A 19,840-nucleotide genomic window follows, 5' to 3' on the forward strand; every position below is an offset into this window, starting at 1 on the left:
TATATAAACTACAATGTAAAGTCTCCCTAGTTAGACTTGGATGACTACAGCGACGCACAGCATGTTCTCAATAAAGAGTAACCTCTGCTTGAAATATATCCCAACGTCTTCTGGTCTCTGCATCGACGAAGGAAAAGTTTACACTGATCGTGTTTGCACGCACCATTTTAAAAGGATCCTATTATGCTTTTCCACTTTTTCAACTTTGGTTAGTGTGAAATGATACTGTTTAAGCATAAAAAAGATCTGAAAGGTTACAAAGCTCAAAGTCCACTCCAAAGGGAGATATTTTATTTAACAGAATTCACTTTCCAAGAACTACATGGAACGCCTCATTTGGACTACGTGTTTTTTTTTCAGACTTTATGATTGAAGTCCCAATTTTCTCATTCAAATAAAATGGAAAATGCAAAAAAAAAAGAGACACACTGTTTTATCCACCCCTTTTCCAAAACTCATTTGTTTGACCTTCCTAAGGCTGACAAACTTACAGAGTGGTTTAAATTGATTTTAAACACTGCTCCTGAACATTATAAACCCAACGTTTTTCTGTGTGCTGAACATTTTATGAAGAACAGCTTCCAGAACTACAATACAGGCAACGCACAAAAGCTTCTCCTGAAATGGAGCAGTTCCCACTTTGTCTGGACAATCTGTTGTTTGTGGATTACAACTTGTAAGTGTGTCTTATTATTTGTAGTTGCGTTTTCTATTAACAGTTCCAATCATAAGTTTTATGTTGCTATGATGTAAACAAATGGCAAAGCTTTGCCTCCGCTCGCCTGCTTGCCAACATTAGTGTTGATGTAGTGTCTACTGTAGCTTTTGTAAGCTATCGCTTTTGTAAGATGGTTCATCACCCCTTAGGAAAATTAACCATGATATTGTGATCGATTACTGTTGGTATTACCATCGATTTCCAACAAATATCATGATTAAATGCTGTATAACATAGCATCTAAAATGTATAAGAAAATTAGAAAAAAACAATTCTACCACTCTGAAACGTCCTGTGAAATCCATGCTTCTTATTATTTGGTTATTTTTATAATGAATATACATCCTCCTAGTTATGCCAAGCTCTAAATGATTTTATCTGGTTGACATTGTGAGTGAGTAGGGCCTTGAAATATTGTTGTGGACAATGGATGGGGAAGGGTTGAGGTCCACTGGTACAGAGAACTGACAGGAAGGAAAGTGGTAGAGAGAGAGAGAGAGAGAAAGAGAGGGACAAGATCAGGAGAGATACCCGAGCCGGCACTCAAACTCAGGTCGCCCGAAGCGCAGCTGCGCTACAAGTCGGAGCTTTTCCCACAAGGAAATTCGCTCCAACTGGTACAAGTACTTTTAAAGACCCTCATGATCGTTTGTTTTGACTTCCTTTGTGGGGTTCAAGCCTAGAGTCTTGCATTAGATCTTGAGACTGTTGCTCCATCATGAACAATTCTGGCTGCACTCTCAGTGCAAAATGAGTTTATTGAATGTTGACATCCAGAAAGTTTGCATATTTAGAGAAACTTTCTAAAGCTTAACATACATAGTTTTTGTCAGTTGAAAAATTACAAGGGAATTACATTATTTTTAGACACTTGAAAGTATAAAAAAAATTCCTTGTGGTACAGTGCACACACGTGACAGTAAGCTTAAGGGAAATCCATAACTGCTGCAACAGCAGGGCCTTTAGAGAAATGAATGCCTCCGAATAATAACAACCATCCCATGTACGTCAGTGGTGACTCCGCACAGATGTTTACAAAGAACCCCTCCCATCTGTTCAAAAGGCACTGTTTCAGTAATTACAGATTGTACCTTTACCGTGTGTCAAGTGTTACAGTATATAGTCACACACCCTGAGCTACATTACTAGAATGCTGATATAGAGGAAACAAATTATGTCTATCTGTCCAGTCACCAACTGTGAATCATTGCTTGTTATATGTTAGTTTATAGATGAGTACTTTTCATACAAGTAAATGAAACATGCAGCAATGCACAACTCCGAAATGAACATCCCCGAATATTGTATTACGTGATTGTCTTACTATAGGAAATAATGATCAATGTAATATTGCAATAAATCCAAATACACATAGAGATTGTCCACAAGTACAAAATTTTAAGCATTGACTCAACTTGTAATAAAAAAAAAATACAAGAGAAGAGAGTCAATAAAATTTTATAGATCTAAGTATGGTTATAGTTTTTATGATTTCTGCCACTATGACAGTGTTTATGAGGTGATAAATAACTGGGAAAGCTTTCAAGCATAACATTTGCGTTTAAATGTCACAGAATGGTCATTAATATCATCTTAAAATTGTACAAAAAGTGGTTGCATCCCTTACAATGCACATGAACAATGGTGAAGATACTCATTTGTTACTAATAAGAGGCACAAAATAATTGTATTAACTATCAATAAATGGAAAAAAACATAATTTAAAAAAAATATATAAATTAAGAAATATTTAAATAACGAATTAACTTAAAAAGACAAACAAACAAATAAATAAATATTGCACAGACCAAGTAATGGTCTTGAATTTGAAATAAGAAATCTATAATCTGGACAGAGACAACTGTGAAGAGCACTCATTTGTCCACTGTTACACATATCGGTAAGTTATTTAAAAGTTTAAAAATATTTATTTTTGTATTAATTTTTTAAACCATCAATAAAGGATAAAAAAAAAATCAAACAAATGAAGACATATATAAACAATAAAATAAATAAATAAATAAATAAATATTTATTTATTTCATAGAACAATAATCTGGACAGAGTGCTAACAGAATATAAAATTTTTTAAAATAATGTTAGATGTGAGATGTGTGATAAATTGGGCCCGAAAGTGCAAAAGCTACAGAAGCTGTTCATAGGCCTGTGCTTATTTTTTACTCAAACTGTGACGCAACACAAATCACAAACTTCATGGATAATTTGACAAACAAAAAAGCCATTAGCGATGATTTGATCGGGAGCATTTGTGACTGTGCGCTAATACGAGGGAAAACAAAATGATGCTCATACCTTCATACAGTCCAGGCCAAAACAAACTTATTTCTTTCTTTTCCATTTCATTCCTCTCCACTTCTACTAAAAAACAGGCACAGGAGAGGTTGAGACAAGGACAGAAAAGCCATTAAAGCACCCTGGCACACGGCCTTAGGGATTAGAGGAGAGAAAGCATGGGAGGAAAATAGAGTATCGACCAGACTCAGGTCAAATACCTTTAGGAGTGAGTAAATCACAGGTTGGGCTAAAGCCTCGTCTCATTTTCTTTGTGAACTGGATGAGTGAGAGCAATTCATCTGATACCGTCTGTTGCCGCAACGCAAGGTCTGTCTCATTAAAGTGACAGTCTCTTCAAATGCTAAGCGAAGCACGGAGACACGCTCTTCTTCCTTCGCTGTCACTCAACAAAATAACTCAAAAGAAACGTTTGACCGGTTCTGGCTCCGGCACCCACACAATCCTTCCTAAACACCCCTGTCCTAGTGCTTAAAAGACGCCTTTATCCAAAGGGATTTACGCCAGTCCAATTGCAAAAACAGTCAGTTCCCCTTGAAGAACTCCGGTTTAAGTGCTACGGTCAAGGGCAAAATAATGACGGATCACAAACGTGTTTTAAGTAACTCTCGACTCGTCTTCACTCCTGCTCCTACCAGAACCTCTAGCATTCGTCCTTCACGTTAGCAGTGTTAGGCTCTTCAAAGAATATCACAGGTTCAGTACAAGTTAAGCACAATTGACAATGTTCATTACCACAAAAAATTTCCATTTGTCCCCATTTTTCTTTAGAAAACAAAAGCAAATATCTGGGCTACATTGAGGCATTTACAATGGAAGTGAATGGGGCGATGAAATGGAATCAGATCTTCTCTATTGTGTAATGGACTCTCGAAAAAGAAATATTATAGGGTGGGGACTTGGTTGTATGTGCGATGTATTGAGATGTGCGTTGCACTCGAAAGTGGAGGCAGAGCTTGTACGTGTACATTTAGTCATTTAGCAGACGCTTTTATCCAAAGCGATTTACAAATTAGGACTAAATTAAGAGGCGGAGTTTAAGCTTGTAGAGGCGGAGTTTAAGCTGACTTAATATCTAAAATCCTGCATACGTCCTGCATATTTTACCGGAAGGTCCGGAAGTATTACAAGGTAACAATGAGACATGTACACGTATTAATTGTTCACAATAAGATCTATAACATGCATTTATAAAATAAATAGGATAAATTTCCCATGACCAGACAGAGGAAAAGCAGTTTGGATGAATTGAATTAAACAATTTCAGTGTGATAAAATTGCTAACGAAACTTTTCTGTGTAAAATTGTATTGTACTTTACAAAGCAACACCATAAACCCTGAAACTCTCGAACAACGGTAAAAATGACAGTATAAACAACTTTACAGCTCAAATAATACACTGAATAAGTGCTTTTTTTATAGAATTACAAGCTTCACATTTCTTCAAAAATGGTCCAAAAATTTGTTTACTTCCATTGTATGTGACTCCCTGTAACCTTTTTTATTTTTTTAAGAAAATGAGGGACAAGCCTATATAAAATAATCTTTTATGCTAATTAACAAAACAACACATGCTGTCAATTATGCTTGACTTGAACTGAATCCAGAATCATATAAGGTTTGATTTATGGACAAGAAAAGAGTTATTTTCTGACATCATTGCTTTTTGGTGGATAAAAGCATTGCACTTCTTGACTGTGCAACAAAAATTAGTTTCCATACACGCTATCATTCAAATGTTTAGGGTCTATAAGATTTTTTTTTCTTTTTGGAAAAACAAAGAAAACATCTCAGATCATGTGACTGAAGACTGGAGTAATGATGCTAAAAATTCACCTTTGCAATCACAGGAATAAATTACATTTTAAAATATATTAAAATAGAAAAGTTATTTTTAATTGTAATAATATTTCATATCACCACTGTTTTACAGTATGTGTGATCAAATAAATGCAGTCTCGGTGAGCACAAGAGACTTAGCAAAAATCTTAGCAACCCCAAACTTTTGAAAAGTAGTGTAGTTGGAGCAGAATGTGAATTCATATTAGATACAGATAATTTTTTTTAAATAAATTGTTTTGAGATATAGGGAGTTATCAAAAGTGAACAAAGAAGTCAGGTTCAGGAATGTCAGAAATCTAAAAGCGGAGTTAAAAACGCACCAATTTCAAAATAAAGTACATAAACAACCAGTTTCTAGATACAACTTTACATTGCCTTCTTGAGATTCCAGCGTCCCGGACTCATTTGTACAGCAGGGGCAGACGGCTGTTGTGGCAGTTGTTCCGGCTCAGTTTGCCCTCGCCCTGGTAGAGGTTGGAAGAGTTGGAGAAGGACGGAGGCAGGGATTGTTTGTCCGTTGGGGTGGAGTAGCTGGGGGGTTCGGCCTGAGAGGACGGGACGCTGTGGTTCTGGTTCTGATTCTGGACGGATGTGCGCCTGCGAGAACGCAAGGCCTGACGTTCTGCCAGCTGACTCCGCAGCTCCGTCACTCTTTCTTCCTTCTGTACAGAAAAAATACAATTATTATTATTCACCAATCAAATTAAAAAGCTATCTTGACTTTGAATGTGCCACATTTGAAACTTTTGAAGTAATAATATATATATATATATGTACAGTACAGGCCAAAAGTTTGGAAACATTACTATTTTTAATGTTTTTGAAAGAAGTTTCTTCTGCTCATCAAGCCTGCATTTATTTGATCAAAAATATATTGTGATATATTATTACAATTTAAAATAATTGGTTTTCAATTTATTATACTTTAAATTATCATTTATTTCTGTGATGCAAAGCTGAATTTTCAGGATCATTACTCCAGTCTATCACATGATCCTTTAGAAATCATTCGAATATGATGATTCATTATCAAAGTTGGAAACAGTTCTGCTGCTTAATATTTTTTCATAACCTGTGATACTTTTTTTAGGATACTTTGATGAATAAAAAAAAAAAAAAAGAAATCTTTTGTAACAACAATATACACTACTGGTCAGTAATTTGGGGTCAGTCATTTTTTTTCTTTCTTTTTTTAAAATAAATCAATACTTTTATTCAGCAAGGATGTGTTAAATTGATAAAAAGTGATAGTAAAGAAGATTTATATTATTAGAAAATATTTTTTTTATTTTGAATAAATGCAGTTCTTTTTCACCTTTTATTCATCAAATATATTAGGCAGCAGAACTGTTTCCAACACTCATAATAAATCAGAATATTAGAATGATTTCTAAAGGATCATGTGATAGACTGGATGTCACATGTGACACTGAAGACTGGAGTAATGATCCTGAAAATTCAGCTTTGCATCACAGAAATAAATGATAATTTAAAGTATAATAAATTGAAAACCAATTATTTTAAATTGTCATAATATATCACAATATTACATTTATTTTCTGTATTTTTGATCAAATAAATGCAGGCTTGATGAGCAGAAGAAACTTCTTTCAAAAACATTAAAAATAGCAATGTGTCCAAACTTTTGGCCTGTACTGTATATATAAAATCCTCATTTTTATTATGTATTATTCTTATTTTATTAATAATTGTGCCTTACTGAATGAACACCATGTGAAAGCACAGTCATGTGCTCAGAAGGTCAAAGACAAGGACGTGTATGATATCATTTCAATAATTCATTCTACCCTACGGATTTCTGGTGTGTTCATTCGTTCATTTATTATGGTGTTAATTAAGAAGAGGCAAGCTGTGTGCACACGAGGAGAAGAGGAAGTGACGGATGGAGAGAGAGGAAAAAAAAGCACGTGCCTCTTGAATGATCTTCTGGAGTTCCCTGTTCTCGCGCTCCAGCTGTCGTGACTTCTCCTCGTCATTGTTGTTGGTGGACGAGCCGGTTTTCAGCGTGTCCTGCTGCTCCGACTGCCACTCGCCACGAGTGATCAGACGCCGGATCTGCAGAAACGACCATAATAATCTGAGACACTGCAGGGAACGAACACTGAATTTATGAAATATCACTGAAACCAATAGTTCATATGGGTGATATTGTGCAGGAGAGGACGGGTAATAAGTAAGGGATCATTTACAGCCAGCCAGTCACAACATGAATCAACTTAGCGATAAAGATGTGTTTTCTGTACATTATTACATGGTTACTTACCTAATAAATAAATAGACAAGAAATACTGATTTGAATAAAAAAATGTTAACTGATGTGAGAAGAACAAGGCCACAAAGCAGGGCTATTATTAACACACACAAAAACAAAACAAACAAAAAAACATTTTATAATGTAATTGAAGCTGAAATTAAATTTAAATATAAATATTACATGAAAAAATAAAAAGCTATAAATGTTTTTTGCCAACTATCTGAAATAAGTTGAAGTACTAAAATGATCAAACTAAAACTGAAATAAAACTAAAACTGAAAATTTAAATAAATTAAACCTAAACATTAATATTAAAAATAATAATTAACTAATAAAACTGACAAAAGCACGTTTAAAATGTATTAACTGGAAATAAACTAAAACTGAAATATTATTAAAAATGAAACCCAAAAAGTAGTATTTTATAGGAAATAATAAAAACAACAAAAAGCACATTTAAAATGACTTACTGGAAATAAATAAAAACTAAAACTGAAATGAAAATCATTTAAACCTAAACAGCAGGCTAATATAAAAAATATTTTTAAATGAAAACTATATATATATATATATATATATATATTTATATATATACCATATATATATATAAAGCTAATTAAATGTATTAATAAAAATTATAATAGTATAATACTAAATTATAGAATCAAACTAAAAACCAGTCAGAATCAAGCATCCCTGAGTGCTGTGTAAAAATAATGCATAATATACTCTAGGTGAGCATTCTCCAAGATGTTTTGTAAAACATAACTTTGTTCAAAACGAACCTTGAGGTTAACCTAATAACTTGAATCAATCGTGTTTCAAATAACTTAATTCAATCACGTGGAACCACTGTCCATGATTGAATCATGTTCAACCAAAGAGTTTTTTTTTTTTTGAGTGTGTGTTCAAAACGAAACATAGCTTAACCTAATACACTTATGCAGTGACAAAAAACGAAACCGTGTCAAGGGACAGAACCGAAATCAGACACAATGAGAAATTGTTGTCTACCATAAAGACGAACCAGCATGAATGTGGAAGTGATATAAAGTAGGGGATTATTGAAGTGCATTGACCTTTGGCACGAAGAGCACCACGAGTGTGATGTAGACTGAGAAAATGATGGCCAGAGAGGCGAACGCAAATGAAGCGTCCTGCTGAGAGGAGAGGATCATGGTCACAGGAGCAGTAATCATGCACAGCACCTGGAGACAGAAACAAAGACAGAATATCATTGATCATGTAAAGATACAACTGATTAGGGTTTTAAATCAGATCTTAAAGGGATAGTTCACCCAAAAATGAAATTTCTGTCATCATTTACTCATTATTCTGTTGAACACAAAAGAAGATATTTTGAAGAATGTTGGTGGACCCCATTGACTTCCATAGTAGAAAAAATGGTAACACTTTACAATAAGGTTCGTTAATTAACATTAGTTAACTAGTTAGCATGAACTAATAATGAACTGCACTTATACAGCATTTATTAATCTTTGTTAATGTTAATTTCAACATTTACTAATACTTTATTAAATCTTGTTAACATTAGTTAATGTACCATGAATGAACTAACACGAACAGCTCTATTTTTATTAACTAACGCTAACAAAGATGAACAAATACAGTAACAAATGGATTGTTCATGGTTAGTTCATGTTAGTTAATACATTAACTAATGTTAACTAATGAACCTTATTGTAAAGTGTTACCAAAAAAATAAACTATGGAAGTCAATGAGTGCCGTCAACTGTCTGGTTACCAACCTTGTTTAAAATATCTTCTTTTGTGTTCAAAAGAAGACAGAAACTCATATTTGGAACAACTTGAGGGTGAGTAAATGATGACAAAATATTAAGTTTGGGGTGAACTGTCCCTTTAAGGACTCACTTTCTGTCATTTTGACAGGGGGGAAACACATATTTTTTGCTGTCCAAACAAGACCTTTATGTACCAAACTATCACCGCCACTAGAGGGCGTAAATCAACTGTAACAAAAAATGTAAATGCAGAGCCATGAATGAAAACTGAGAAACTGATGAGATAAAGATAGTGAAGACATAAATAAAGCAGATGAAAGAAAAAAGAAAGAGAGAGGGCGAGAACTGTTGATGAAAAAGATCATTTTGTCAAAACACTTGCAGCGGACAGCTCAGAGTTGAAGATCTTAAACGACCACTGGAGATGTCATATCTGGTGAACAGTGCAGAAAAATAGCTGTTACCTTCAACGACTCTACACACAGATAACTGCGAGCAGTGAACCGACTGTCACGACTGTCTGGAGTCAAAACAACATCCAGAACACCACTAAAGTCTATTTCCTCTCTGACCTCAACAGCGCTGGAGCGACATGAGCTATTCTGTGCCATTCTACCTATCCAAGCATGTTATTCCTACCCTGGGAAACCAGAGTTCTCGCGAGAGCACAAGTTGAATTTGCTCAGCGAGTTACTCTGGTGTCGAGCAATGGAGCTCATTAAATATGCCCCTCGATCTGAGCTGCACCAATCACATCGGGTTATCTGATATAGGCGGGCCAGAGGCGAGCTAAACAGATGACGACAGCGCTGGGACGTCGAAGTCATCAGTAAACATTGCAAGATGCCTATGGATGAATAGCAGTGGTTTGAAACGGCTTTGGCCGCTACAATGAACGAGTTAGACTTGGCTTTTTCCCAAAAGAGGAACAGAAGACGGCGCTCGAATCGTTCCTTTGCAAGAAGGGTGTTTTTGCTGTTTTGCCGACCGGAAGAGTCTAATCTACCAGTTAGCTCCGCTGGTAGCTAAGCGTATGGGGTTTATTGTTGTGATTGGTCGTAGTGTTATCCAATTGCGTGCTGTGAGATTTTCAAATGCATGCTTGGTGCCGCCCCTCGAGCTGGCCGAGTTTCATTGATCGACACCAGACCATTAATCTTTTAGATTTAGGTCTGGATTTCCAGGCTATGTTATTCCCGACACACAGCAGAAACATGGTGCAGTTCTGGGACTCAATCTGATCTTTTGTAAAGGAGCAGGACTGACGTAAAGCATTACCAGTGAAGTGTTACTTGTTTCCTCATTAAGATGTTTTAGTCTGAGTTTGAGAAAATGGGTGCAATTATGCAAATCACCCGGCGAAGCACTTGGAGTTATTGCCGGAATCAAACTGTTTTCAAGCAGTTGGGCAATTCAGAGCGAAGGACAAAACCACAGTAATCAACGCTTCATTCAAAGAATGTGCTAAAAAAGGCTCGAACACAAGGAGACGTGTTGATGTTGATAAAAATAAATACACTTAAAGTTAGCATTACGTCAATAGCTATTTGCTGTTTTCACAGTATTTAATGTTAGCTTATAGATCATTTTAATACACACATATAAATATTTAGTATAAATATATTGTAGTATAAATCAATTTAATTGATACTTTTCAACCTAATAGAATAACATAAAATAACTCATTAGCTATAAATGAAGAATAAAAGACTAAGTATCTTGAATTAAACAAAGTATAAAATACTGTATCTTTGATGTCGAACTGCTGCCTGTTTACAATGGTGCGAGATTCGCTAATAGTGATAAAGGTCGAATCCTGAAGGAGTACGAAAATATGAAAGCTTGTTTCTGCCACTGAATAAAAAAAAACAAAAGGTTTATCACACAATTCTGACTTTTTTCTTGCAAATGTGAAATATAAACTCGCAATTGTAAGTTATAAAGTCCAATTCTGAGGGAAAAAGTCTTCTCACTTTATATCTCACAATTATCTCACAATTGCGTCACAATTACCTTTTGTATTTTTTCCATATGAAAAAGACTATATACTTTTTTTCCCAGGAATCTTTGATGAACATAGTTCAAAAGAACAGCATTTATTTGAAATAGAATCTTTTGTAACATTATAAATGTCTTTGCTCTCACTTTTCAGTTTAATCAATATAATGCATCCTTGCTGAATAAAAGTATTAATTTCTGACCCCAAACTTCTGAACGGTAGTGTATAAATATTAGCTATTAGTGCGCATATTATTTAGTGATTTGATTAACATGACCTGTACTGTACAGCGCTATTGTCATCCTTCATTTTTGTCTCCTAGCAAAGTAAAGTGACATTCATGAGCAAACCATTTCTCGTGATATAATAAAATAGCATATCAAGTGAGAGGGGGAGTCACCTGCTGGTTCTCAATTCACTTTCAAGGAGACGGGCGACTCGGCGGGCAACAAAACACCGGCCCAGATAATGCTACCGCCCTGGGTGACAGTTTCCACCACTGCTCATTAGCAGTTTCAATTAATTAACTTTGTCTTTTTGTCGTAAATTTATAAAGGAGTCACATATCGTGACTGTTAAAAGTAAAACGCATGGGGAAGATATAATAGTTAAACAGTTTTGGCTGGAAGGGCACATTATTCTTGCAACACTATATTTGTAGCTATATATTAGATGAAACAATCTCAGGTGTTTCGCCCAGCTGTCAGCTACGGTTAGGCTCCACTGTGAGGACATTATATGCTGTGAAAATAGAAATAGCCAGCAGTCAGACTTACAGATACATTGTAGATGGCCATGCCGACCGCTCTATGGTCATTAATCTTCTCGGTGGAAATGGACTTGGTCTCGTAGGCCAGAAAGATGCCCAGCAGCAGAAGAAGTCCCTTGTAGCCGTACACCACACCTGAAGAGAGAAGGCATTACTTATAGTGAGTGCTCTTAAAGCTTGGAGGCTGGTTTAAGCTCTGGGCTCATGCTATTTCTGTGATACCTGAGGTATATGTGATGGTTTTGAGTCCAGTAACATACACACACACAAAAAGATTGTGAATTTCTGTTAATTTTGATGATTCTTTCAAACTGAGGCAAATTTGAAAACCACTTGACTGTAAAGGAGTTTTGGCAGTAAAATGGTGAGGTGGATGAGCACATTTGACACCATCCTCACCACCATTCAAAAGTTTACCATTCAAAACAACAGTTTTCAACATTGATAATAATAATAAATGTTAATTGTGCTGTAAATCAGCATATTAGAATGATTTCTGAAGGATCATGTGACACTGAAGACTGGAGTAATGATGCTGAATATTAAAGGACAAGTTCGGTATTTTACACTTAAAGCCCTGTTTACAGATCGTATCTGATGAAATAGAACGGTTAAGATTAAAATTTGGACACATTGCTCCTGTCCCGAGAATTTTAGGTTTATTTCGCTTTTGTGGACCTATTTTGCCAAACACGCGTGATTCTTCCGTTGAGAGCTTGAATAATAGACACTCCAGCCCAGTTGGTGGCGATAATGCACCGCCAATTGCAAGCAAACCACAGGCATTTCATTGAATACACAGAAGAAGCAGAAGAAGAAGCGGCGGAGTAATACCGTAAAGGTGCTGCGGTCTCACAGTACGTCCTAGTAAGTCAATGGAGTTGGACAAAAACTACGATAAAACCTGTTGGAATGCATCTTTTTCAGCGATTTTTGAGTGCACATATCAGTGAACACCCCCTGACCACTCGGTGAGTTTCACGTCTTTGTAAACGAAAGTTTAATGTGTTTTTAGGACGGAATCTTCCAGTGCATATAGACAACCATTGTGGGGGTGGGGGGGGGGAAGCGAAATAAACCTAAAATTCTCGGGACAGGAGCATGTGTCCAAATTTTAATCTTAACCGTTCTATTTCATCAGATACGATCTGTAAACAGGACTTTAAGTGTGAAATACCGAACTTGTCCTTTAAGCTTTACCATCAGAGGAATAAATTACACTTTAAAATATATTCAAATAGAAAATTATTACACATATTTTTTACAATATTACTGTTTTTACTGTATTTTTTTTATTAAATAAATATAGCCTTGGTGAGCATAAGAGATTTCTTTTTTAAAAATCGTACAAAGCGGAAACCTTTCAGCGGTATACGTATAACCTAATAGAAAACATAGCAATAGAGATTAACTAAAGTTGTATTTTACTTGGAAAATATATATAAAAAGGATATTTTATAATTTGCACTATTTTTGAGCAATGTCATGAATTAATGATTCTTGGGTTGAGTATATTAGACTTCTCAAAATGACGAAAGAAGAGTTTGGGGTGCAAATATTGATGATATATTATATAACTTGACAATACTTGACAATTTAAATAATATCAAATGTTTTGTGTATTATAGTATTTTATTTTATTTTTTTTATATTACAAAGCCTGGTGAAAATGTGCTCAAATGTCATGAAATTAGTGCAATTTTTTTTCAAAATTGTTACATGAGATGAGAGATTCACCCTTGAAGACTATCTGAAGACGGATAATCTCTGTCCAGTCTTTATGTCCATATTTTAAAAAGTTGTGAAAGAAATGAAAATACAAAAAGAAATAAATAAAACCAGGAAGAATGGTAAAGGAAGTGAGAGAGATGAGAGGGACTAATAAGTCACATTAGAGTTTAATCTCGTTTTGCGTTCAGGGAAGGTTTTTTTCTCTCTGTAATATTATCTTCCTGTACAGTGTGAGAGAGTCAGGCTATGAGATCCAGACCTGGGCACTGACCCACAAAATTTAATTTTACACTGCAGCGCTCTGATAGGAAGTCAGAGCAAGAGGAAAAGTACGAGAAAAAGAGATAGAGAGATAGATATATATATATAGAGAGAGAGGGGGGGGGGGGGGGGGGGGGGGGGGGGATGAGTTGTGAAATAGTGAGAGGAATACAAAATGAACTGGTGGAAAAAAACTCTTGAGCATAACAAATTATTAATTTAAATTTCGGAGATAGATTGTATCAGTGTAGAGTGAGAAGCAACCATACAGATAATTCAATTACACACACATATATATATGTGTGTGTGTGTGTGTGTGTGTGTGTGTGTGTGTGTGTGTGTGTGTGTGTGTGTGTGTGTGTGTGTGTGTAATGTTCTAGACGAGGGGTGTTAAACGCACAGCCCACAGGGTGATTTTAAGGGGAAAAAAATCATGCAAAAAGTTTAATATTTAGCATTAGGGGTTTAAATGAAAAATCCTTACACCACTAAAAAGAGTCACTGAGAGAGAGCACTGGACACGGTGAGTGAATTCTGGATACGTACCAAGCCACGTGTTCATCTTCTCTGAACTGCAGTGCTCGAGAAGAGGCTGAATCAACACATCCAGATCTTCTTTAGGAGCCTCTCTAGTGAACTTCTGCTTAGAGCGAGAAAACAAGAGAGCGAGAGAGAGCACTTTAAAGGACAGAGATTGAGGTCAATGCAGCAGAGCACCGCACTACAATCCTTCACCATTAACACCTACTTCCATGCGCTTGCTCTGCAGAAATTTCCTAGGCATCTCAGAGGAATCACATCATAAAAATCAAAGTAACAACAATAATAAAAAAAAAGAATAAAGTGTCACCACACCTCCACGGTTATGTGCAGTGGGTCCATGATCTGCCAGATAAGCAGAGAGATAACATCAATAGCCAGCAGAACTGCAACGGTCACATATAGCTTCCACGGCTCCAAGTGCTGTGGCGAATTAACAAGACCATATTCGTTAGTCAATGCAACACAGTCACAAACCATCAAGACAGTAACAAGCAACTGCTATAAATGGGGAAATAAAAGCAAGGTTACAGAAGTTATAGACATTGAAGACTCTGTATACTACTTTTTTTCCTGTGGAACACAAAATGAATAAGTTTTGATAAATCTTTATGCATCTCATAGAGAACATGCATTTTATAGGCTATATAATGCGTTAACTACACATTGCAAATATATAAACTGACAGTAAGTAATGATGCCTAAGTTTTACAAAGTAAGTTACAAGTAAAGTACACGACCATTAAAATATTTGGGTCAATGCTTTTTAATTTTTTTAAATAAATGAATACTTTTATTCAGAAAGGATGCATTAAATTAATCAAAAGTGACAGTAAATACATTTATAATGTTACAAAAGATTTGGATTTCAAATAAATGCTATTCATTTCTATTCATCAAAAAATTCATGCTAAAATGTATCACGTTTGATTTGTCAGATCGTTATCTTGTGGGTTTGTGAGTCATGCTGAGCAATTTCTTAAAAGAACCAGCTCATAAGAGTAATTCTCTCATGAATCTGTTAATAAGAGTCATTTGTTCGTCAATTGAACAACACTAATCATGCTGTATTTATTTTCGGTGTGCATCTTGTGAGAACAACTCAATAGAAGTATTTTTTTTTATTATTTTTTTTTATCACGTTAAATTCAGACTGCAAACCCACAATCGCAATTTGGGTAAACAAGATTCCTTTTCCTGAAGCTTAGAAAAAAGCCAAAAGAATTACAACACAAACACCATGAAAGCATTATAAAGTGGTCCATACAATAGCTTTGTGTGAGAAGCAGATTTTTTAGCATGCAGCAATGAAAATGATCAGTGAATAATGACTTAAATTTTTGTCAGTTTTACACGAAATTATCGTATATGATTTCAGAAGACTTGAAATACAGCACATAAGCCATATGAACTACACTGTAAAAAAAAAGAAGAAAAAAAAAGGTTCCTGCCTTAAATTTTTAAGTACAATCAACTCGGATGTTTAAGTCATTTCAACTTAAATTACATCAAAATGACTTCAAAAAATGAGTTGAAACTTAAAAAAACTTTTAAAAAGTAGAAAATTACTTAACTTATTTTGAGGAGTTAAAGCAATTTAAAAACATATGTTGCCATAACTTATTGGTCATATCATATTTTGCAATGGTGATTTGTCCTTTTTGGAGCTTAAACGTCATTGCATGAAAAAAGCTGTATAATGATTCTTCAAAAACTTTTACTTTTACGCTTCACCGGGAAAAAAGTAAAAGCATTTGGGTTTGGAATGACACGAAGGGTGAGTAAATAACGACGGAACTCTTCTAAAGTACCAGCGCCGTCAAGGTGCTGTTCTGAATAACACGTTTATTTTCTTGTCAAGGTAAATGATGGAATTGCTCTGACACCATAACAATTGTGTTTACTTCACTGCATGGTGGGTAAGAGGAAAGCGGAATGCCAATCATCAGCAAACATCACGAAAGTCATGTGTTACAAATGTGGAGTTATTTTCAGCTCCCATTCCATCCATTAAAATATGGCCGCAGGCTCCCTCTGGGCCGTCAACCTGGGAAAACGGGATAGAACCGAGCTTCGCAGCACACTTTCTTTTCTCTCTCTCTCTCCCTTAATCGCCGTGAAGGCGTCAAATGACCCGAGAGCCCCGTTTCTACAACATTCAGCCTGAGCGCCGAACTTTCTTCAAGTGCTGTCGAACCACTTAGGCAAATTGCCCCATTACGGACATTGGGAGAGTTGAAAGTCATCTCGATTCGTCGCGCAGAGCGCTTGAATAATAAAGCCCCCTGAAGGTCGGATTTCCGTAAAAGAAGTTTAATGCTCATCCATATTGCATAGTTGGGGTAATCTGGTTGTCTTTTGATGAGGTCTTAGGGTTTCCCTAATGCCGTGTCTTATTGCTTTAGGACCAGGATCAGAGCGAACACGTGTCAAGATGCTAATAGTGTGTTTGTGTTGTGTAAGGATGAAACGGCCAGAACTTCTCGCAGCAAGAGTAAGCGAAAGGAGGGGGATGGTTCTTCTCTATTTCATGCTGGGAAGATTCATCTAGCACTGTAGAGTCAGCGGTGTGGGATTCTTTAATATGCAGTAGATAACAGTGAACTGGGCAGCGCTGCGTAATGCAAGCGTGCTCCTCTGCAGATTCTGCAAAATCATCTGAAAATAATTAAGAGGTTACTGAAAAATTTAAAGTACTGTGCAAACTCTACAGCCCTGTCATCATTCTAATTAAACAAAATGTAATTTATGTGAAATCCAATACTTAAAGTTTTGTGAAATCACACTATTTCATTGTGATTTTCCCCCCACTTTCAATTCTTTTACTTCAATGAAAGGTTAGGTTTTTGCTAATTGTTTGAATGAAAGATCAAAAGGATAAACAATGCAGATTTATTTTTACAGCTATCTTTGATCATATTTACCAGGGGTGCCAATAATTCTGACCACAACTGTACGTTAACATTTTTATAAAAATATTCTGTATATGGAAATATTGAAAATGTATCTGCCCTTGTAATTTTCAATATTATATATTATTAATATGTTATATAAATAATTAATTGTAAATAAAAATAGAATTCGATTTTTTTTATCATTAAAAAAAAAAGAATAAAATAAAATTACAATATTGTGAAGCTGTGTGCAGATGGAAAGTCATTAAGGGAAATAATTTCTAATTATTGTGCAAGCATATTTTTTATCCACTCAAAACTGCTTTACCTTCCTCTTCTCTTTTTTCTCATCTTTCTTGGTGAAGACCGTGTGAACCCACCAGATCTTGGTGAACATGCTGCCATAGGCTAAACTGAAGCCAAGTCCTAGCAGCCACAGGCGAAACTACGAGAGGATGAGAGAGAGAGAGTTCATTTGGGAGCTTAGCTCCAAAGCAGCAATTCATTTTTTTACAACAAATCTTCACTGTGCTCAAAGGTCAAGGCTGAATGAGAGGAAACGGCAATATAAAAGTGACTATAACATTTACGACTCTACCTGGCACACCACAGGGAACTGTGATCTATGGACATGGAGGCCATCGATGCCCAAAGGAAAGACAGCTGCCAATGCCAGCACGCATCCCACCGCGGTCATGTTGTTCAGATAGGGCTGAGAGTTCTGAATGTATCTGTCAGGAGGGTTAGAACAGACTACAACTCAGCTTACAGATATATTACACCATTTCAAAATGAGAAATCCCAAACATTTCATGTTGGGCTGAAATATGATTTTGTAAGTGGCATGGGAGCATTTAAAGGACTCATAAAATCATGAAACATCGATTTTCCTCCATCCTAATCTTCTAAAAATCCTCCCCAGGTCAAAATGGGTTTTATTAAAACTTCCATGATGATTTCATTTCACTTGTGTGAAATCGTGTTTTGTGAACCAGCCAAAATGTGATGTCGCTTTGTAATGAGGTTGCACTGCACTGAAAAATCAAATAAAAAACATTTTCTTAATTTTGTTTTTCAATAAAAATATATAAATCTCACCCTTAAAATGAGATCAAATTACTTGATTCATTTTTAGACAACATATCTTTAATAAAGTATTTTTTTTAATATTTTATTGGCAAATAGTTTTTTTTATGTATTAACTCTTTCCCCGCCATTGATGGAAATACTGAAATACATTGACATACTGAACAACATTAAAGGGGTGGTATAATGCCCTTTTCACAAGATGTAAAATATATCTATGATGTCCCCAGAGTGTGTGTGTGAAGTTTTAGCGCAAAATACCCCACAGATATTTTTATATAGCAAGTTAAAGTTGTCACTTTTTGAGGGTTTGCAAAAACACACCGTTTTGTGCCTGGCCCTTTAAATGCAAATGAGCTGCTGCAGAGGGCGGGGTTTCAAGAGCTCGTGTCTGTTAGCATCTGCTATTACCTCACGCAGACACACTAAAATGACAGAAACTGTTCTGCCTTTAATGTTAAACGGAGTCAGATAAGGATGGAGAGACTCAAGAAGAAGTGACAACATGTAGAATGCAACAGGACGTCTCTGAATGGTTAGTTGATGAATTTATGTTGCTGATGTGGAGTTAACTATCTTCAATTAGGATATTCTGTCATGATAAATCTATAAATTGCTCATATATGAACTGTTGTGAGATGCACACAGAGTGACTTTCTATTGCATGTGAAAAGATGGATGCTAAAGTTTGAGCTGACTCACAAATGTACTCTTATTCAACAACTTTTCCTCTTCTCAACATGGACTGCGTGTTCCCGGTGGCGGGGTTTATGTAAATTGATGTCACTAACCCGAGAGGAATGTCGTGTAGTCCCAACCAGCCGTTTGTTGTAGTCCTTTTCTTTAAAAGCAAATATCTCCCTTTGCTTTGAACTTTGAGCGTTGTAACTTTGCAGATGCTGTTTATTCTCAAACAGCAACATTACACACTAACTAAAGTTAGAAAAGTGAAATCACACTCAACCACCCCTTTAAAATAATCATAAAATTGTAAGATTTTGGGCTCAGGGTGCCATTTGTTTTTCATCTCTAACAACAAAAATGTTCCAAAATGGGAATAATTTTCTATATAACAGAGATATTTAATGATGCCATCATTGTAAATGGCTTGTAAACAAGACATTTAGTTTACATGACAGGAGATCAAAGAGGAAGAGTGCAGGGCACAGACTGAAGGAAGACTGTCAAAGCATAAATATACTAACAAGACTTTTCTAGCAGTCAAACATCAATATAAAATCAATAGATTCAAATTTTGATGTCATCATCTTTAAGAAAGTTATCTGAAAACAATTGTTAGGGGCATATTTGCTGTTGTATGGCAAAATCTTTTGAACACAGGATACTGACCTGACGCTACTGTTGTATATGTTGAAGGAGAGGCACACTATGCCTAGAATGATTCCCAGCCCGGCAAAGACAGACACTGATACAAAGAGCTTCTGGGAAAGATAACGGAACTCCTTAATCACCTTGGTCTGGTCCGCCGGAGGGCCGAGGCCTGTCAAGAGAGAAACCAGTCAGGAAAATCAGAGGAACTGAAAGAAACAGAATGGCAGATAAGAGCGTAAAGATCACTGCGTGGTGACACTGGAAACATAAACACATGCAGAAAAAAAAGTTAGAGATTGACTTTATTGACAGTTTA

General features: G+C 35.7%; 1 protein-coding gene across 2 annotated transcripts in view; it reads right to left on the reverse strand.

Moving 5' to 3' along the window:
• Positions 1 to 1,456: 1,456 nt before the first annotated feature.
• gabbr1a (gamma-aminobutyric acid (GABA) B receptor, 1a) overlaps positions 1,457 to 19,840 on the reverse strand; it is a 63,600-nt gene continuing 45,216 nt past the window's right edge. For both annotated transcript variants that reach the window (XM_082180791.1, XM_082180790.1), the window contains 9 exons: positions 19,543 to 19,693; positions 17,705 to 17,837; positions 17,435 to 17,551; positions 14,528 to 14,635; positions 14,219 to 14,312; positions 11,688 to 11,815; positions 8,229 to 8,357; positions 6,807 to 6,950; positions 1,457 to 5,536 (listed from right to left, as the gene is read on the reverse strand). In XM_082180791.1, coding sequence (XP_082036917.1) covers positions 5,276 to 5,536; positions 6,807 to 6,950; positions 8,229 to 8,357; positions 11,688 to 11,815; positions 14,219 to 14,312; positions 14,528 to 14,635; positions 17,435 to 17,551; positions 17,705 to 17,837; positions 19,543 to 19,693 — 1,265 coding nt within the window. In that variant the 3' untranslated portion in view covers positions 1,457 to 5,275. The remainder of the gene's footprint in view (positions 5,537 to 6,806; positions 6,951 to 8,228; positions 8,358 to 11,687; positions 11,816 to 14,218; positions 14,313 to 14,527; positions 14,636 to 17,434; positions 17,552 to 17,704; positions 17,838 to 19,542; positions 19,694 to 19,840) is intronic.

Source organism: Leuciscus leuciscus, assembly GCF_965113295.1.
Source record: "Leuciscus leuciscus genome assembly, chromosome: 9".
Classification (NCBI taxonomy): Eukaryota; Metazoa; Chordata; class Actinopteri; order Cypriniformes; family Leuciscidae; genus Leuciscus; species Leuciscus leuciscus.